Source organism: Artemia sp. Qi Xiang Cuo, chromosome 8, assembly GCF_049724085.1.
Source record: "Artemia sp. Qi Xiang Cuo chromosome 8, ASM4972408v1, whole genome shotgun sequence".
In the NCBI taxonomy this organism is placed as follows: domain Eukaryota; kingdom Metazoa; phylum Arthropoda; class Branchiopoda; order Anostraca; family Artemiidae; genus Artemia; species Artemia sp. Qi Xiang Cuo.
This window is the reverse complement of record NC_142801.1, coordinates 64,149,141-64,170,537: the sequence shown is the minus strand read 5'-3', so window position 1 is coordinate 64,170,537 and position 21,397 is coordinate 64,149,141. Positions and strand designations below refer to the sequence as shown.

At 33.6% G+C, this 21,397-nt stretch overlaps 1 protein-coding gene across 1 annotated transcript in view; it reads left to right on the top strand.

The window, feature by feature from the left end:
• The window catches only part of ND-49 (NADH dehydrogenase (ubiquinone) 49 kDa subunit), a 61,360-nt gene extending 40,401 nt beyond the window's left edge, over window positions 1-20,959 (top strand). The window contains exons 5-9 of the mRNA XM_089093062.1: window positions 542-705; window positions 4,975-5,094; window positions 11,419-11,548; window positions 16,917-17,013; window positions 20,734-20,959. Of these exons, the coding sequence (XP_088949188.1) occupies window positions 542-705; window positions 4,975-5,094; window positions 11,419-11,548; window positions 16,917-17,013; window positions 20,734-20,912 (690 nt within the window). The 3' untranslated portion in view covers window positions 20,913-20,959. The remainder of the gene's footprint in view (window positions 1-541; window positions 706-4,974; window positions 5,095-11,418; window positions 11,549-16,916; window positions 17,014-20,733) is intronic.
• The last annotated feature ends 438 nt before the right edge of the window (window positions 20,960-21,397 follow it).

Below are 21,397 nucleotides of genomic sequence, written 5' to 3'. Positions count from 1 at the left end.
AGTATGTTGTATTATATTTTGATTGATTGTATTATTATATATTGAGTATAGACTTTGGTTTGAAATGTGTACCTACTAATTACAACCTTAGTCTCGATTGTTCTGAGAGGGGGGGGGGGAGTCATGGAAGGGTACGTCCTCTTTTAGGTCCATGTTTCTACTTGTATTAACAACAGAAGCAGTTCTTTCCCGTTTTAAAATTTTCTTCTGTTTCAATTTCTTTGTCTATTTTGCTATTATGCTTCTTTTTTGGTATTATGCTCTTTTTTCACACTTTTACATTTTTTCTTAATCTTGACAATCACTTTCTAATTGTTCCTATTGTTTTTAAGGATCTTCTTGTTCGATTGATGTAACTCATATAAAATTTATTAAACATTTCTGCTGGTATTAATAAAGGAAGCAGGTGTTTCACTTTTTCCATTTTCTTTTTCTACTGAATCCTTTTCTTCTATTTTGCTGTTATATTTCCTTCCTTTTTTCCGTCTTTTACATTTTTTGAATCTTGAGAATCAATTCCTAATTGCTCTTTTATTTTAAGGACCTTCCTCTTGGATTGATGGACGACATCTACACTTTTATTAAACAGTTTGGTCAACGTCTTGATGAAGTAGAAGATGTTTTGACTGAAAATCGAATTTGGAAACAACGAACAGTTGACATTGGGGTCGTATCAGCTGAAGATGCTTTGAACTGGGGATTCAGGCAAGTCATCACATATATTTATAAATCACATTTAAATTTGTTATTTATATTCAAGAGAAATAGCACTGGTTGCTGACCAGATTTGTCGAGTTGCTCTTACTTTGCATATTATAGTCAGGCTATAAATATGTTTCGTGAAGAGTCTTCAACAATAGAAGGTGTTTTATGAAAAAGTTTAGTTATATTTTATTTAAATTATTTATTTTATGTATATATATATATATATATATATATATATATATATATATATATATATATATATATATATATATATATATATATATATATATATATATATATATATATATATATATATATATATATATATATATATATATATATATATATATATATATATATATATATATATATATATATATATATATATATATATATATATATATATATATATATATATATATATATATATATATATATATACTATTACTATTAACAACTCACCGCAGATCCAAGCCGCCTGAGGCCAACACAGCTACGCACGCTCCTCCATCCCAATCTATTCAGGGCCTCCCTTTTTACACCCTCTCACGAAGTTCCCAATTCCTTTAAATCTTTCTTTTATGACGTCCTTCCACCCCAGACGAGGACGACCTGCTTTCCGTTTAGCCCTAGACGGTTGGCCGAAATGAACAATCTTCGGCAATTTGTCATCCTTCTTCCGCACAACATGCCCTAGCCACCTCAACCTTTCTTTCATTATAGCCCTAGAGAGCGGTATTGAACCACATTTTTTATACAGCCTATTGTTTGAAATACAGTCAGTCAGCCGGGTACCCAGAACTATTATATTTATATTATATTTTTAAGTTATATTTTTATTTAAGGAAATATGTTTAGTTTAGTTTAAGATTAGTTATGTTCATTTATTAGCTGACTATATGCATGTCTAAGCTGTTGTCAGTAGGTTAAGAGTTGCCCCAAATTTTTTAAACAGGGTGTTCCAGCTGAGAGCATCTTAATAGAAAATTTATGACTAATTATTCATATTATATGCAGCTTCCTCAGCTAAAAATGGTGCTCTTCCCGTTTTAGATTTAATGCTTTGTATAAAATGAACAATCATATCTTATATATGTTTTTGATAGTTAGTTTAAATGAGATAATATTCTTCGAGTTTATGTTTTATTCGCTGGTTGCATTTGTGGAGGTTTACTTAATTTTTTTAAAAAGAAGCTGGTGTCCCAATTGTGATTGGGTCAAAAATTTCACACAAAAATATAGCACCACTATTCAGCTACACAGTGCATTTTTATATATTTATTCTCATTTCAATCTGTAAAAATGCTCAAGTAAAAAATATTCCCGCAAAAAAAATTATTCTCGCAAAATATTCCCGGCTGAGAAAATAGAGGGGATCTGGGATAATGGATGTGAGAGAAACCAAATTGTAATATAAAAATAAACATGATGCACAAAGAGAGAGAAAAGCTCTGTGATTCTGGCTAGTAGAGACATAAAACAATCTATTGAGACAAATTTGAAATTATGTAACTCCTATCTCGTTTTTCCCCGTTCAAAATTGTGAAAATATAAGAAGCACCCTTTTATCTTAGGCTGGATGATGTCACAATTGCTTAATCACTACAGCCATTCATTATATCACTCTACATTGATCTATTACCAACCATGTTCAGATTTATATTGAATACGGGTAATACTTTTAACAAGACAATGAAAACTAAAAAAACAACTTTTTAATAAATAATAAGAAAAGGGGAAAGGGGAGTAAATGAGAAAAAAAAAATCTAGTTTAAACTACTTGACACCCACAGAAATTTTTTTTTGTATCAAGACAATGAACGCTAAAAAAAACTTTTGAACAAATGATAATTGAAGTCCGAATATTTCGGCTACACGTCCTGAAGCTTTTATCAACTGAAAAAGGAGAGAAAAAAATAGCTTAAACTATTTAACCCTAACCGAAATAGATTTTTAACATGACAAAACACTTTTAAACAAATAATGAAAAAATTCCAAATATTTCGGCTACACGTCCGGAAGCCTTTATCAATTGAAAAAGGAGAGAAAAAATAGCTTAAACTACTTGAACCTTACAGAAAAAAGATTTTTAACAAGAAAATGTACGCTAAAAAAAAAAAAAAAAGGAAAAAAAAGAAAACAACTTTTAAACAAATAATGAAAAAAGTCCGAAAATTTTGGCTTCACATCCGGAAGCCTTTATTAACGGAAAAAGGGGAGAATATGAAAACAATTGCTTAAACTACTTTAACCTTAGAGAAAAGGATTAGAAGAATACAAATCCTATACAACTAAAAGCAAAAAGAAAAACGAAAGAAACTTTTGGCTGGTAGACTTTAGTCGTTGTTTTTAACCACGTCCAGTAGATCAGTTGAAGCAGAAACAGAAGGCAGGGTGACTGATGTCTTGTATTGTGTATGTTCGAGTTGAGTCCTAATAAGAAATTCTAACAAAGTAAAGCAATCTTTTTACCTAGAAATCTTACGCGTAAAGACAAAGCACGTCAGTTTGTTCCCATTTTTTTTTTTTTTGACTAAAATGAAATAAATTTTGCGACAAGTCAACGTACTTTAGCTATATTAGCAAGCAAAAATTATTCTGCTCTTTAGTTTTGGACCGAATTGGGATGTAGCTAGTTTTCGTACTGAATTACGACTTAGTCTTGCATTGAACGAGGTCGTAGCTCGCTTTGGTATCGAGTCAGGACTTGCGTCGTCTTTTCATCGAATAAGAACTTTTTGCAACCAATCAAGGCTCAACTAATTCTTCTACCGAACATGACTTGGTTCATTTTTATGCCGGGTCTTGACTTTATGCACCGTATCGCCTAAATTTTGAAGCTTGGTATTGGCTAGTTCTTACATCCGATTAGGACTTGCACGTTCTTAGGTTAGTTCTTAAACGAAATATTAATTAGTATTAGTTTACTTTAGTTTTAATTTATGGACAAAATCATCAAATCTGAAATGCCCTGGATGTGGTCTTTATCGAAGCTATCTAATTGATATTGTTAATAGATTTTCATAAGGATTTTTTAAATCTTAAAAAAAAACCAGCAACTCAGTAATAAGTAAAAAATGAAAAAAACTTGTACTAATTTATATTTATTTCACAAAATTCACGAGGGTTGGAACTTAGCTTTGCACCGAATCAGGACTCTACTTGTTCATTTCATTTTTGCATTTGTTGTGAGAAGAAATATTGTTAGTATTAGCTGTGCCTTTTATAATAAACCTAACTCAGTTTAATGTTAATTTGAAACACTTTGAAACCTGACTTCGCTTAAAGTACCCGGGGTAGTAAAAATGAAATCTTAATCTTTAAATTGGTTAAGTGGAAACTTACACAACTGTATACCTCTTAATAAAATTGGGAAAAATCGGAAATTCAATCCAATGAAAACATGCATTGGATTCAGTCTCTATAGACATGTTTTAACTTTTCAAACAGCACGCTTGTCAACTCTCCAAGCTTAACACATGACGTAATGGTACAACGAGGCTCCAAGTTCTGGCGTTCCATTTTGCGTGAAGCACAGTAAAGGCACAACCTCGCTGATAGCAGTAGTGAAAATCACGTAGTGAACGGAAAAAGTTGAAGTTCACGCTGAGCTTTGGGCAGGTACTAATATACGTATTCTATAAAGGAAATCTGCGCAGAGTTGCCAGATTGCTTGAACTCTTGCCAGTCTGATTACCTTTTTGCCACACCTCGGAGATTTTACATTATTAAACGAGAATTTTACGTTACGTAAGTTTATCTAACGTTATGGTTAACGTTAGTGGTAAAAAAATTGAATTTCTGGATGAGCCATAAACAAAGTTTGAGAATAAACTAATAAATATTTAATAAAGTAAACTTTATTTTGAGATCGAGAGTTTGAATCCTAATCTCCGTTCCACACTTCAATTTTGAATAGCTTCCTTATGATGATTTCAGACTAAGGATCATATGACGGTTTAAGGATTTTTACATTAGCCTAGTGTGAAGGAACTTGTTTAAGTGTTAAAGAACGTAACGTAACTTAATCCCTTAGCAGAGAAAATTGCGTACGTAGTGTGAAAGCCTTTCCACTAATTACAGGCAAACGGCGATTTTTGTGCCATGAAGATGTACTTTATTTTTATCGTATCCTATATATTGAATTGTTTTAGTACTTAATTATTGTATAATCTTTAGCCAAATTCACATACAGATTTTACATTAACTTTGTCTTTTTGTCTTTTTGGTTTTTTTTATTTATTAATTTTTTATCTATTGTTTTTTTAGTGGGGTGATGCTTCGTGGCTCAGGAATTAAATGGGATTTGCGAAAGTCTCAGCCGTATGATGCTTACGATTTGGTCGATTTTGATATTCCAATCGGCACCAAGGGTGATTGTTATGATCGGTAAGTTGTCGTTTTTTCTGTAGCTTCAAACTAAGTAATTATAAGTGTAATGTTTTTTTTTCATTTTTTTTAATTTTATGTCCTATGTTGATTTGAAGTTTAGCTTCTATTTTCGAATAGTTATCCCTTTCCACGGTAAGTTAGTTTCTCTTGTTTCATTAAGTATAATCAGTATAATTATATCAGTTGTTTTCTTTTCCCAAACCTACCTTACTGAGCATATGATAGCATATGTTCAGAACATTTTTAAGATTTATACTGACCGATTGCTATGATCAGTAAATTCCTTTCTTTTTGTATGAAGATGTCAATATGAAAAATCTTCATGTTTATATGAAGATACATATAAATCATATGTCAGCATGAGTAATGTGAAGAAATTGCATGAAGGGGTAGTATATAGAGATGGAGGCAGTATATCAGTAGTATGTTTATCAGTATGAATACGAATCTACTTCATATTTAAGTCATATGCTGGTCGGTTCCAAACATGCATGGGAGCTTGTTCATATGAAATTTAGTATCCATTCAGAATTTTAGTAGAATTTGAGGTTTATTATCCATTGATAGTATCGGTAAGTGTTTTTATGACATTAAGTCTAATCAGTATTACCATGACAGGTTTTTTTCTTTATCCTGCACACGTTACTCAAAACATGTTGTTTTGAAACTTAGTGCACCTTTTAAATTCCAGCAGATTTTGAGGTTAATTACGCCGATTTAGAGATCCCTTTCATTGGCATGTTTTTTTTTCTTTTTTTTTATGCTAGCAGCTAGAGAATTAAATATAAAGAATCAAAAACTAAAAAAAAAACAAAAAAAATTAACCCCCTCCCTTTCTCGAAAAAAGAAAAGATACTTGCGTATTATATGGTACACACTCGAGAAGTGAAATTAGTTAATCCTAATAAAATATACCAAAATATGATAAAAATATAATACTACAACAAAGAATTATGGAAGGGGCGCTGCCCAGAACGCATTAATACGTAATTTAACCTAAACCAAAATACCAACTAAATATTTAATTAAAAAAAAGCTATAATGTAGTTTTTTTTTACCGATTCGAAGCCAATTGTCTGGTATAAAGAATGTGAAAATAGGTTATTGTCTGATCTTCCCGATCCAGATTCTCGAGTGTGTACCATATAATACGGAAGTACCAAAGAAAATCCTAGAAATGCGCATGACTAAAATGCAAGGTCATTGGTGGATCTAGTGAGGGGCCATGCCTCCTCCCTCTGGCTCCAAACATGCCATGGCAAAAAAAATTTGGTTAGCAACTGACGATAAACTTGGCAACTAGAATTTTAAATAATCTGAAAAATTCCAAGTTTTATACCAAATTTGCGTGTAACCCGAAACTGGAAAGATAATGAAAAGAATCGTGAGGGTTAACTTAATGAGTCATAAAAAAGTGCTTCTGATTAGAAGTTTTACGTAATTTGCAGGTTCGTGGCAGAATATTTACAACAAACACTACTTTATATTCTTCTTATAATACAAATAGAGTTCTTTCAATTTTCTGAAAACTCACTAAGAATTTCACGAAAAACAGTTCTTAGCAGACATTTGGTATTGTCTTGGATAGGGCCATTTCACCAGTTATTAGAAGAAAAACAGAGGTCCTATATCAAATTTCGAAGGACGTTTTTGTGGCCCAAAAAGGGTAAAAAAGAGGAAAAATTCAAGGGAATATTTTTCTTTACCTGGAAGAAAAAGGTTTTGACGGTCCACGGCGTAAAATAACTATCTAAAACCACAGATTATTGTGAAACTTTATAGATAATCTTTGCTAAAACTATTAGCTTGCCGTTTTGTGGTAAAACATTTTTTGGCAAATTTCAAATACTCCCGCCACTTCTTGGATCCCTCTCCTACCATTATGAAATTTTGCCTATTTCACTGTTGATTAGAGCTTAGTAGTAGAGATTTCCGTATTGACTAAAATTTACCCCACGCCCCCCTTTTAGAAATCCTGGATAGGCCACTCAGTTAAGTCATACCTGTGAGATGGGACAGTAGCGAATCACCGCAGGCTCACCATATTTCTTTCTGCTTTCGCAGTTATGAATAATACAAATTCGCACCATTATTCAGTGACTGAAAAATATACACCGGATCGTTGATGGGAGAGAAAATAGGAGGAGCTGTTATACGCGCCGAGACTGTTGTAGACAAATATTTTTGATTATGACCCTACTGGTTAAATTTATCTACAGTGTTCTTGACTGACACGTGACAAAAATAAAACAGTGAGTAAGCATCACAGATGGCACTGTCCATCACGCAGAGTTTTAGCGTAAAAATTTGTTTGCAATTTTTTGGCGTTTCATTTGAATGAAATATAACTCTTGTTTATTTATTTATTCATTGTGTTTTAAATGCAATCTTTACACGATGTTTTACTATGTAATTAAAATATTTCTGGATACAATGGTTTTTCTGTATTACTGTTTAAAGCACGTTTCTGGACAAAATACTGGTCCTCAAAAAAAGTATGCTCAATAAGTTTTCTAGTAATTTTGTGTATTATTTTATGTTTTTATATATAATATTATCTGTTAAATACTATGATTGCTTCGTGCAAGTCTCTGTTGTTAGTTGAAAAACGTAATCATAACTTTTACATTGCTTATATTTAGTACGCTTTACAGGCTTCAAAACGCACTAATCGTAAAATACAAGTCTCTTTACGAGCTCTTCTCTCCGTTGGGGAGTATTGTTACTACGTTGCACTTTATTAATTTGATGTTATAAATTCATTCATTCGTTCATCAGCAACGCCATCTATCCACCCTATTATATAAATACCAGAGCCCATCTTGTGATTATTATTATTATAACCTTTTCCTGATTATATTCAAATTAATAGATTGGCGGAGGATATAAGTTCAATCACAAACATTTAGTCCTCTATAAAACGAGAAAAAACAAAAAAGGCCTAATAATTAGTAAAATTAGTAATTTTACTATTAGTAATTTTATAATTAGTAAAATGTGAATTGTGTAAAAGGCGTGTGGTAGAGAAATATAGGTACTTATGCATTATACGGTTCCCACGAAAGAAGTCAACTTTGATTAATGCTAATGAAATGAAATAAAATAGGATGAATATATAGTAGTTTAGAAACAAATTTGGGATATATTTTTGCACATTAGGGGTGGGGGGAATGTAGGGGGGGGGGGGTAAAGCATAGCATATATTAAATACATAACCTAACCTAGGTACTTTTTTCCCCCTTAACCCCAAAAAACAATGGTTTAAATATTGTAAACGCAATGAGAAACCACGCTTTGCGGTCCGTTTATCTCTTGCAAATACACGTTTGACTGGTTTCCTTTAGTGTTTCCTTATACAGTATTTAGTGGTAACGTTTGCATCATACTTAAAATCAGAAACGTGCTCTTGTTATTATTTTCCGAGGCCTGGAAATTCCATATTCTGAATTATTAGTTGATTTAGTTTCGCTGGAGCAATGAAGGCTTAAAGTGAGTGTGAAAAAAAATGGAAAACCTGACTAGATATCCATAAATAGTTGGATACCCTTCCCTCAGATTTTATCCCCAAACGACCTCCAAGGGATTCGCAGGGCCAGTCCTGAAGCTGACCAAAATAAATGCCAAACATGTGTAGTATGATTAAACGTTTGTCTTGCGTTTCGTGCGTGAGTAAAATGTTGCCCTTTAATAATTTGTGTATCTATTGTGTTTTTTTACCTATATGTTATATTGACTGATGATTTGTTATTTTGACGAAAACCGTAATTTGACAATGGCCATGACAGTGCTGGTTTTTTAGAATAAGATCGTTCTATTTGATATTAATTATATAGAAAAAGTAAAATAGTAATTTTCAACTTTTTAAAGTGAAAGTCTGACAGAGGACAGTAAATTTTGTCCAGCGAAAATAACTATCTGGCGTCGCTGTTGGAATTACCGCTAGTATTTCAAATTGAAAGCGAATTATCTCCAGTTTTCCTTGATTTTTTTTTTGTTTTTTTTTAGTTTTTTGTTTTTTTTTTTAAAATAAAAGAAGCCTTTGAATACCTATCTAAAGAAGAATCAAATGAACACCAACTTTTAAGCAATGAAGACACAGGGTGGAACTCGATTTGTTTCCTTATTTACGTACAAAAATGTGCACTTCTTAAAAACACAGAAACAAGAAGAAGAAAGTAACAAGAAATAGAGTAACCAAATTTACAATGTATTAGAATAATCCGTTACCTTTTGGTTGAATAAACCATCTTCTGTAATTTATTTTTATGAGTGTACGACGGTGCTGACTCATTTACTAAATTAGATAACTTGCATTCATTCGTAATGAGAGAAAGTTAATATCTTATGCTGAGGGATGGATCCGGGGGACTCAAGGGAATTTGCCCCCTTGCCTCCGGAAGGTCAAAAGCTTCACTAATTACAGGGATGGAAAATACCAGCAAAATTCGGTACCCTCCTCCGAACATAAATTCTGCATCCACCCTTGCGTAAATTGTGCTTTTCTTGACCTCTCATTTTTAACAGTTGCATACAAATGCATTTGACAGTTCACAAGTGCATAAGTAAAGAGTTTATAACGTTAGCTGTCATTTTTAAGCCAAAGAAATGACATCTTCAGCCCTGATTTGAAAGTGAATTAAACTTAATATTTATCCCGCATTGACATATTTCATTGATGACATGAAATCCGACTGCTGAGGCGAAATTCTTGTTCTGTTAGAACCTTGTTTTACGTTGAGCACTGAAGCACAAAGAGAGTGAACTGAAAATACTAAAAGGAAGCATTCGAAAGATAAGGGAACTGCATGATTTTGCCAATAAGATATTGCTCGTCGAGTGATGATCCAGTTAATAAAGCTAAATTCAACTCCCATAAGAACCACTGCAGTATGCAAAGGGTTAACTAAAATCAGAAAAGCTGCAGTGGCTATTTACCTCTATCGATTGATAGAAATAAAACATTCATTGAGAATCTCTGTACTTGACATAGTACATGAAGAAAATGATTGGTGGTAAATCCAACATTTTGATTCAGATTCGAAAAAGGAGCGAACCAAATATTTGCCTACATGATGTTTTTCATCTGGCAGTCCGGCTGCTGAAGGGAAATTTGACTCCTACCAAAACCTTGCTTTTCGCTAAGCATTGCAGCGTAGAGAGTGTGAATCAAAATATGCCCATAACAAATTAAATATGCAGTACATGAGCAAATTTTCAGTTACCTGTGTCGACTGGAAAAAATAAAAAATTCATTGAGGGTCACTGTACTTGACACATCACTTGAAGAAAATATTAGGTGGTAAATCCTGCATTTCGACTATAATTCAAAAGAGACGCGAACTCAATATGTGCTCACATAATATTTTTCATCGGGCAATGTGAAATCCGGCTACAGAATTGAAATTTAACTCTTACCAAAACCTTGCTTTTCGCTAAGAACTGCAGCGTACAGAATGGGCATCGAAATATGCCAATAGTAAGTTAATTACCTACTCCACTTAATCTAATTTTCATTTACCTGTATTGATTGGAAAAATGAGAGAGTTGCCGAGAAAGTCCCTTGAACAAAATGCTCACTGGTCAATTCCTGAAGATTCTGGTCCTTTGACTTTCCTTCGAATTCTTCAAGTCTGATATGAGACCGAACCAATCGTTTGATCACATGGCATTTATTACCGGGCAATATAAAATATAGCTGATGAAGCAAGATTTGACTCTTACAAAAACCTTGCTTTTTGCTGAGAGCACTGCAGCGTACATAGTGTGAATCGAAATATGCTCTTAGTAAGTTTTGTAGCTACAGTAATTAATCAACTTTCCAGTTACCTTTATCGATTGGAAGAAGTGTGAGACTCTTCAAGGATCAGTGAATAATACCAGATAAAATTGCCCTGTGGCCAAACCTGCTTTTACCATTCTGGTGCTTCCGCTTTACTTCAGGTTCTTCAACTCTGGTTCGAAACTGAAGCGAACCAAATATTTACCTACATTGTTATAGGGCGTCGTGCAATCTGGCTGCTGATGATAAGTTCGGCTCCTGTCAAAATTAAACTAAGAAAAAAAGATTTTTTGATAAGAAAATAGCCAGAAACGAGCAGGGGGGATGGGGCGGTCTATGAATTAATCTTTGCATCCTAGAGCCGTTGTTAAAAAAAAATCAAATTAGATTATGTTAAATAAATAGAATTCGGCTGCTGAAATGGAATTTCGACTCCTGGTAGAACATTTCTTTGCACTAAGCGCTGCAGAATACAGAGGCTGAACCATCAATGTGTAGGATGAGCGTAATAGGCAGAGTGCGTAATCAACTTTGCATTTCAGCTACCTGTGCCGAATGGAAGAAATGAGGCAGTCGTTGAGGATCATTGAGCAGTGTTTGAATAAAATGCCAGCTGGTGAAATCCGTGCTGACGACTCTAAAGTTGTCCCACCTAAAAGAGGGGAAATGAAGGTATTTTGGCGTTTATTTTATAAGTCTCTGTCTATAGATTTCTGCTTAGTGGTACTAAAATGTTGTCTATTCTATTAATATTTTCAGTAGATAAAGGATAATAAGTAATAAAACTTGGCGTTTCCTAGTTTTTTAAATCATTTAGATTTGAGTGTAAAATGCTAGTTTTTGGTTTTTTGTGATTGGCTGTGCCAGTGATAGAACTGTGACTGGCACAGCTTCACATGATGGATGTAAACTCTATATTTTCCTGTGTGTTTTGGTATGGTCCTTCTTTGTTATTTAATGGCAATCTCTGTGTTTAAACATATTTCCATTGCAAAAATAATAAGCCATAATCTTAAAGTACCAGAGGTTAAATTATCAACACTAATTATTCTAAGTAATTAAATATATATTGGCCTTAAATTTTGAACATCTCTGGTTATTCCGGGTCGAGGGGGGGGGGAATGGCAAGTTTTTTCGGCTAGCACTTGATTCTAGGGGTGCCAGTTCGTTTTCCTTGTATCTCTCTGAAGTTTCCTTTGTCGCTTGGATGTATCTACTTTGAATCCTGTCATTCGATGTTCAGAGAATGAGGGAAGATAGCTCATTTGCCCTTGCTTTACCATTCTCTCAGATTATTGTAAGATTTTTCCTCTTGTTGTGAATGTAGGGTTTGAGCCCTGGTTGCGCCAAGCAAGACCGTCCCAACCAGGTAATGCTAAGTCTCAAGTCCCCTTCCATTTGTATCAGTGCTTCCTCATGGTGCTTTCTCACGCAGATTCGCATCACAGGACACAACTAGGAGGGTTTCTTCATCTTAGCAGTATTCCAGCAATTCTATCACCTTCTTTGGTGATGGTGTCTCATTATGTGGCATGTAAACTGAACTAAATGCCACACGTTTATGGCCAATCAGATTTTCCTCCTCACTGTTAATCCTTTATAGAATCATACATTTCATATGATTTGTATTCTCCTGAGATTCGTTGTGACTCTCACTGTCGTTTATTTTCCAACCACAGGTTTCGTTGTCCGTTATTTTAATTTGTGATTCATTGTGATGCTTGTTGCATATCTTCTGACCGCAGATCTTGTCGTGTTTCATTTGCGTTCACCAATACCTAACATATGTTTCAATGCCTTTTGCTTTAGCTGTTCGGATTCATTCATCGTCTTGTTTAATTTTGCGTGACGTCATAGAAACCACAAGGACTTTTTCCAGCTTTTCCCCGGTACTTATATTTTTGCTTTAACTACTTTGCTGTTTATTCAGTATCAATCAGGCATGTTCTATTGCATACGCAATCTGAAATATCTGTTCAACTTCTTTATTAATCAATAAAAAATGTTTTCACAAAAATATCAAATTAATGACCTAAGGCGAAAATAACTCGTGTGTGGGTTTATAAACCCGCTGAAATCGCATAATGTTCTTCTTATTATTTAATTTCAATTCACATGGTAGCAAATCAGCAATTTCAATTGAATTAGAAAGTTCTGGTATGAATTCAATACCTCCTTCCTGTGTCCATCACAGACGCTAAATAACACGTTGCTTCATTCCATTGTGATTTTGATTTGTTTTGCAACCGTAGATTTCTTTTTGCAGCATTTTCGTTTGTAATTCAATGTGATTCTTGCTGTCGCTTGTTCCTCGTCTCTCTTTATCCTTCATAGACCCTAAAATAACAGGTTCCTTCATTCCAGGGTGGCAAATCAACAATTTCACTCGGATTAAAAAATGATGTCGTGAATTCAATTCCCCCTTTCTGTTTGTTCTTCATAGACACTAAAATAAAATTTTCCTACATTCTGTTGAGATTTTGATTTGTTTTCTAACCGCAGATTACGATTTGCAACATTTTTGTTTGTAATTCAATGTGCTTTTCACCATCGCTTGATCAACGTTTTTGGCCTTATGTGTTCGGAATAATTTGTCATCTTGTATAATTTCGCATGCTTCATAGATACCAAATAGGATACGACCTGGAAAAAAATTGCAATTTGCTCTTTATGTATTAGCAGGGCTGTAGCCAGGAATTTTTTCGGGGGGGGATCACTTCAAAAATGTATGAAAAACTTGTTTATATTTATTATTGTTACGTTTTAACGAGTCGGACAAAAATGTCGGGGGAGGGGTTCAAAGCCCCTAACCACCCCCCCCCCGGGATACGGCCTTGTGTTTTAGCATGATTATCGTAATATTCTTTAGTTTTAAGTCATACTTCAGTGAACTTCAATTAGATTAAAAAACTCCGATGTGAATTCATTTCCCCCTTCCTGTGTATCATCGCAAACGCTAAAATAACACGTACCTACATTCCAGGAAAGCACATCAGCAATTTGAGCTGAATTAAGAATTTATGGAGTGAATCAATTCCTCCTTCCTGTTTATCCTTCACAGACGCTAAACTAACACTTTCCTTCATTCCATTGTAATATTGAGATATCTTCTAACCGTAGATTTCGTTGTGCAACATTTTTGTTTGTAATTCAATGTGAGTCTAGCTGTCGCTTGTTCTAGTCTTTTGCTTTAGCTATTCGGAATCATATTTTTTTTTTTAAGAAAAAAAGGGTTTTATTCATCGTTGTGCAATTTTGTATGCGTCAAAGATGCCAAAAAGGACATGACCACCCTTGGGAAAAAATGATGTGATTTTTATCTATAAATGCACATTATTATTATTATTATTTGTTTCTAAGCCACACTATACAGAGGTACAATACATGGAGTATCACGAAGAAAAACACATAAAAATGCGACGCAAATCAACATAGAAATCAAAGAATATCCGTTACAGAGTAACACATAAAATTTGAAAGAAACTAAAAGAAAAGAGAAATAACATAAAAGGAGGGGGAAAAGAAGAAGAGAGAAAAAAACCTTCAACTTGCAGAATCTAATAAGCAGTATCATACTGAAATATGGACACAAGCTGTCATTATTTTTATAATTATTTGACTTTTACTCACTCTTTAAAATGCTAAAAAATGTGGAGTGACCAAAGAGAGAAAAACAAACAAACAAATTAAGAAAAAATAATATGAATGCGATATCATTTCCGTGAAAAATATTTTTACAAAATTAAGGCTCTAAATGAATTTTCTCAAACTCCTGACATGTTTAAATCGTTTTTTCATTTATGAAAAGTGTCAATTAAAAAAAAAAAACAACATATGGAGCCATTTTTGAGAAAAAATAAATACACACATACACAATTGCTCGCTGAAAGAGAGTATAGATATTTATTTTATTTTTGAAAAAAAATTAGTTATATGAAATCTCGTTTTTTTCTCAGAGACCTTTTAATTTATTGATTTTTAGCTCTGTGTTTATTCGCTTGTTGATAAAACTGTTAACGACTTACAAATCCCACTTTTCAATTTTTTGGTTCTTAAAAAGTTTGTATATAGTACAAATTCAATGAAAGTAAAATCATATTATATTTTTTTCCAAATAGGCGTTTGTGGTATGAAGTATCTTTTTTACAAAGTCTTTTTAACTTTTTGGTCTTTGATCTATTGTCAACTAGTGCACTTTATTCGGTACTCTCTTATTAAACGGACTCTTTTATATACTGCTAGTTTGGTTAATGCTAATGAGATAAAATAAAATAGGATAAATATATAATAGTTTAGAAACAAACTTGGGCTATATATTTGCACATTAGGGGGGGGGGCAAAGCATACCATATATTAAATACGTAGGATAACCTAACCTAGGTGACTTTTTCCCACCCTAAACCCCAAAAAACAACAATTTAAATACAGTTCTTGCCTTTGTTTATATCCCAGAAGGCATTGTAAACCTGTTTTCAACTCGCCTCTCAGTCTATTTTGTGACTCGTATGCTTTGCCGTATATAAAAGAGTCCGTTTGATAGAAGAGTACCCTTTATTCTTTCGCTTTTTTTATGAAGCCCCTAATACGGCATTTGAAACGATCAGTAAACCGTCGTCATAGATGGACAGATATTTATTGCAAAAAAGCCACAGGGCCTAGCAACACACAAATCAACAACGCATGCAAAAGAAACTTACAAACATAGAACATTTAAGTACTCGCCCCCTCCCTATAAAAATTTTCTCTATTTTTCTTTCTCAGTTTAGGATTTTTTTTTTAATTGTTAAATTGCAAATCAAAATCATTGGAACCCATCACTGAAACAAACCACTCATTTGACCCCACCTCACTTGAAAATAAATTTTTCCTTAAATCCAGCGATTCGGGATAAAGTGGAGCAGATACTCGCCAACTTCTCCCCACATCCATCCTCCACAAGGACCATCCATCGCTTTTAACCTCCCTAAACATTTCCTTCCTTCTCAAAGTGCTAGGAAATTACTCCTAAGGTATACCACTAAATTTTATCGCTATTTAAACCTTCATTTAGGGTCATATATTTGGTTTAAACGTACAATATGGATTCTGAGGAAGTTATATTTCCCTCCTATTACAGAAATACTTTAAGAAACCAAAAACAAAAATAAAAATACTTTAAAATAAAAAAAATAAAATAAAAATACTTTAAAATAAAAAATAAAAAAACAAAAATACTTTAAGAAACCATGAAACCAAAAACACCGACCACCATTATGAACAGTATTTTTTTTTTTTTTTTTTTTTTTTAAAAAACAAACAATAAAAGTGAATCACCGTAATAATCAAGATTACTGAAAAGATCTAAGTAAAGCAGACTGATTGTTAAAAATACCCTGACATTAGCACCAACTTTAGTAATATATTCTCTGAGGCCAACCTGACTCTTATACATGATAATTGTAGATGGTGTTACGCTTACCTAAGCTATGGATGTCAGGTCTTGATTTTTTTAAATTTTTCGAAACATTAATCCCTAAATATTTCCTTCTTTCTTAACCCACTTAGAAATAAATTTCATAACCCCATATCCCCTTCCATTGCTGGTAAACTCCGAGGTACTTTGAGGCTGCGATTTCACACTGCCATTTCTAACACAAACATAAAACACAACTGCCATATAACATATATAAACACTAAGACAAGCAGCTAAAGTCTCCATCCCCACTACTGCCCGCTTTAGTTCGATTGATATGCTGTATTTGAGCCAGTCGCACGACACGTTATAATTCATCGGCTTTCAATTTATAATTGATTAATGGGATTACTCTTTCACTTTTTTATGAAGTTCCTGATTCAGTGCTAACTGTAAAACAAAACAAGCAAAAAAGTTCAGAAAAATAAATTTTCAGTGACATCACCTACAGTTGAAATCTTCATTAACTTTAAATCGAACAATGTGCTGCACTTGAAGAACCCAGAAGCCAAATCAGGAAAAACACGTTTTTACTTATTATCTGTGTGCTCTTGATTTATGATGGATTAATATGCTTTATTGTTGTAGTCATCTATGGAGTCCCTGATTCATCATTTTAAGCTATACACAGAAGGTTTCAATGTTCCACCGGGCCAGACTTATACAGCCATAGAAGCACCAAAAGGTAAAGAAAAGTTCCTATTAAAATCGCGGTATCCTGACTCGAGTTTGATGCCGGCTTACTGATGCATGTCTATATTAATTTCGTCTAAGATTCTCTCTCTCTCTCTCTCTCTCTCTCTCTCTCTCTCTCTCTCTCTCTCTCTCTCTCTCTCTCTCTCTCTCTCTCTCTCTCTCTCTCTCTCTCTCTCTCTCTCTCTCTCTCTCTCTCTCTCTCTCTCTCTCTCTCTGTTTCATTTTTTTGCTTATGGATAAAAAATTATAGGTATGGGAAAGAAAATAATGCCCCAGTGTCATGTAAATATGTTTGGAACCCTATTGATTTTAAAACTATGCTCGCTGCGAAAGAAATAGTAGGGATATAATTCATAGTGTACAGGTCGACCTTTTCAGTCAGTAGATTCAAGTTTTTCAAAGCACATGAATGGCTATGGTATTATGCAATTTCTTTAAGACCTTTCTCATTTGAAAATTGTATGGGATTGACTTATTTGGTAACAAGGCCACTCAGATAGAATGTCAAGAAGCTTCTTAAGTTTGTTATCAGCGTTAGTTGCCAAATAGTTCGTGCATAAATCGTTGAAGTGTGTGCCAAATAGTTTTGGTGATTTACTTTAGCGCCTCCGTATTACCTACACACAGAGGACAGGGAGGGTGTAAAATGTCTATTTCCTGATATTTATTATATGATATCCTTCTTATTATTATATGATTATCTTATTAATATATGATAATTCTTATTATATGATATGATTGTATGATATTATATGATATTCTTCCTGATATATATTCCTCCTAACCTGATATTCTTCGGACTTCCTTTCCATTAGAAATACTGATTAAATAAATGAAATTTGCGTTATCTCCCCTAATGCTACATTCGTGGTCTGAAGTACCAAACCCCTGCGGAAAGGATCTCCTAATCCCTGGGGATCTTGAGATCTGTCGTTGTCTATATCTTAAGATTTGCTCGAGACGATTACTATTTGCTTTTTCGTTTTTAAATTAGATTACTAGTTGATTTTTCAAAAATTAGTAAAATAGTACAAAATGAATGGCGGAAGAGGAGGGAGGAAGAGCATTCACTCTTCCCTTAGAAAAGTTTTCATAGAGAAATTGGTAAAAATAAATAATAAATAAATTAGAGATTTTATTGAGAAATTAGAGAACTTTAATAAAAAATTAGAAATTATTTAATAAAGAAGAGAGAAATTAGAGAACTATATAGCAAACCAAACTATTCGTGAAGCTCAAAGATCGATTCTAATGATCGATTTTAGCGAAGGGGGGGGCAGCGCCCCCTTAGAACTTCAAATTTACACTAGATATGGCTGAAAAAGTAGATGGTTGATAAAGCAGATAGTTGAAAAAGCAGATGGTTGAAAAAGCAGTTGAAAAAAAGTTGAAAAAACGATTGTAATTCTAAGATAGCCTATAGAACAAGGTGACGGGCTTAACCATCTAAAGTTAAAATGGCGTATAATGGCAACGTCAAGCGGTAGCTATAATGAAAAAAGGAATTATGGGATGCTTGAGATTGTTCCTTTGCTGAAATCAAATTCTAGAATTAGTAATTGTCTGGCTTTTCCTTGAAACTAACATAAATGGTAAAACATCGTAGACTTTGTACGCTGATTTCTTGGAAACTATGAAAAATCGTTGTGCATCGGATATTAACTTTACACTTATGATTGGTTGTCAGTTGGATAACTTTTTTTTTCTTCATGAAAGCGTTCTTATGTAGGCTACGACAAATTGTCTCTGTGATCCATAGGTTTTGCGTACCATTTTATTTATTTTACGGGGGTGGGGATACGGGGGGTAATTTTTGTGACACAGACGAAAATATCCCAGAATGAGATGCTCACTATAAATCCTGCTTTATATGATCTACACTATTGATCAAGACCTTATCCAGCGGATAGAAGGGGGTCTGGATTTGAGCCCCCTGCCCAATTTTTGTCTGACTCGTAATAATGTAACAAAATGCATATAAAAGAATTTTTGAAGAATATTGTTTTTAATGAAAAGACTTCCTTGTTCAGTTTTTGGTGGTGGCAATTGCCCCCCCCCCCCCCCATAATCATTTGGAAAATATATTATACAGCCCATGCCCCTATCCGGATATGAACACCCTCTTGCTCCCCCAATGAAAATTCTGGAGATTCGCCCCTGCTCTGATGTCATTGGTTTTGGCAATATGACCCTTGTTGTCACTGAAAATACAAAAACGTTGGAACAAAAGAAAAAAAATGTAAGTAAAATATCAGCTACAATATATAGCATCAAACAGTTCGAGAAGTTATAGCTTTTCTTCGAAGCTAGAATTGTCTCTGAGAATTAACATATTGTTAGTGTTTGAGTTCTTATGGATGAAAAGCGTTGCGAAATCTAACTAGTTAGTTTTGCTTATTTCTTTTGACGGTTTGACCTGGCAACTCTGACGAAAATGTGGTCCCGCTCTTAAAATTTCATAATGGTGAAAGAACCAAAAGAAAATCGTCGGAAATCGCAGTTTTCCGGTATGAATAGACCTAAGATGGATCTAGGGAGAGGTTTTCTTTTCTTTTTTTCTTTGTAATCTATCTAGTACTTTTCATCCTTTATCAAAATTTTGTGCGTCTGATCTTGGCAGAACTGTATAAAAATATCACCCAAGAGATATCCCTAATTGTGACAACAATTAGGGATATTGTCGTGACAATGGTGACGTGACAATGATCCAAGAGAATTTCTTCCTTTAGAAAGTTCAGTTGACAAAATGCATTTATATAGAAAGAATAAATGAAGCGGGACTCAATTTTAAGTCGAAACTATGTCAATAAAAAATTATTGTTTTGAATGTGCTAAAATTTGTTTAAAAGTTGAATAAAAGGTAAAATGTTTTAAATATGACTTCTAAAGGTATTTTGTAAAATCTCTTTTAGATAGTTCATTGGCCAAAAAATATTTCTATGTTTAAATGTGAAGAAAGATTTCCGTGAAGAAAGGTTTCCTTTTATCATGATTAGGTACTGTTTTTTTTTTGTAAAATTGGTACCCAGAGGTGATTTTTTCATTATTAGAAGAAAAGATTAATATATATCATTTAGTTTCTGATGTGAAAACTTTATTCAGTGACCAAGGCCGTATCCAGGGGGATGGTTAACCCACCACCTGACAACTTTGACTGAATTGTAAAACCATAACAAAAATACACATAAGCAAATTTTTCGTGCATTTTTTAAAGTTTTTTGTTAAAAAAAAACGAAAAAACTACCCCGTCCCCCGAACAAAAATTGTGGCTACGACCATGGTTGTAAGAAATGCCTCTGAGAAAAAGTTTCCTTGCAGAGGAATTAAAGTTGAAAGGACACTTAGAACAGTCAAGCCTTTTTTCTCTACTTTTTGATTTTTTACTTTTCAGGAACATATTAAAAAAAAAAAATATTGGAGACGAATAAATAAAATTAAAAATCAAGTGTATACAAGATAAAGAAAATTCTATAAGAAAAAAAAAAGAATATTTTACTTTTTAGGCGAATAGTTTATAAGGGAAAAAAAAATGTAGTTAGGCGAGAAACTTGACTGGCGAAGATTTGTTGGTCTCTCTCTTTTCTCTTTCTCTCTTTATTTATTTTAAATTCATTAAAATGAAAAATGCCTATCAGTGAACATTTGTCAAAAGCTTTTAACTTCAAATGACTGTAAGTCAAGAATTGTTAATATGCTGTTTTTCCTTAAGGTGAATTTGGCGTTTACTTAGTTTCGGATGGTTCAAGCCGACCCTATCGCTGCAAGATCAAGGCTCCTGGCTTCGCTCATTTGGCAGCCCTGGACTATATTGGTCGAAATCATATGTTGGCTGACATTGTGGCTATTATTGGAACCCTAGATGTTGTCTTCGGTGAAATTGACCGTTAAGTTTTTATTCGAATCCGGTAAATGTCTATTAAAGTTTTATGTAAATATATTTGACGTATTTTCTTAGGGTAAAGAAGTGCTCCCAGGGAGGGGCAATGGACCCCTTGGAGAAAGGTAAAAAGTTTCGATTCGATATCTAGGCCCTGTGTAGTTGCCCCCGCCCTCCCCCTGTCTTCAGATATATCCAAAACCATAATGCTTTTTTTTATCACTTTACTTGCCTTATAAAACCAAATCATGCGACAAAAAAGCAAAGAACAAAAGAAAATATTAAGGAAAAGATATAACCAAGTAAATACTTCTCTTTCAATCTTCTTTTTTGTCAGACCTCATGTATTCCCTGTTGGGTCTCAGAGGCACGCACCAAAGGTTTTTATTTTGCGAGGGGGGCAATTACATTGTTCTGGGTGGGGGGGGGATATAATGAAAAACAAATATACCAAATCAGTCCCCCTCCCCTCCAAAGTTAAAAAAAAATCTGTATA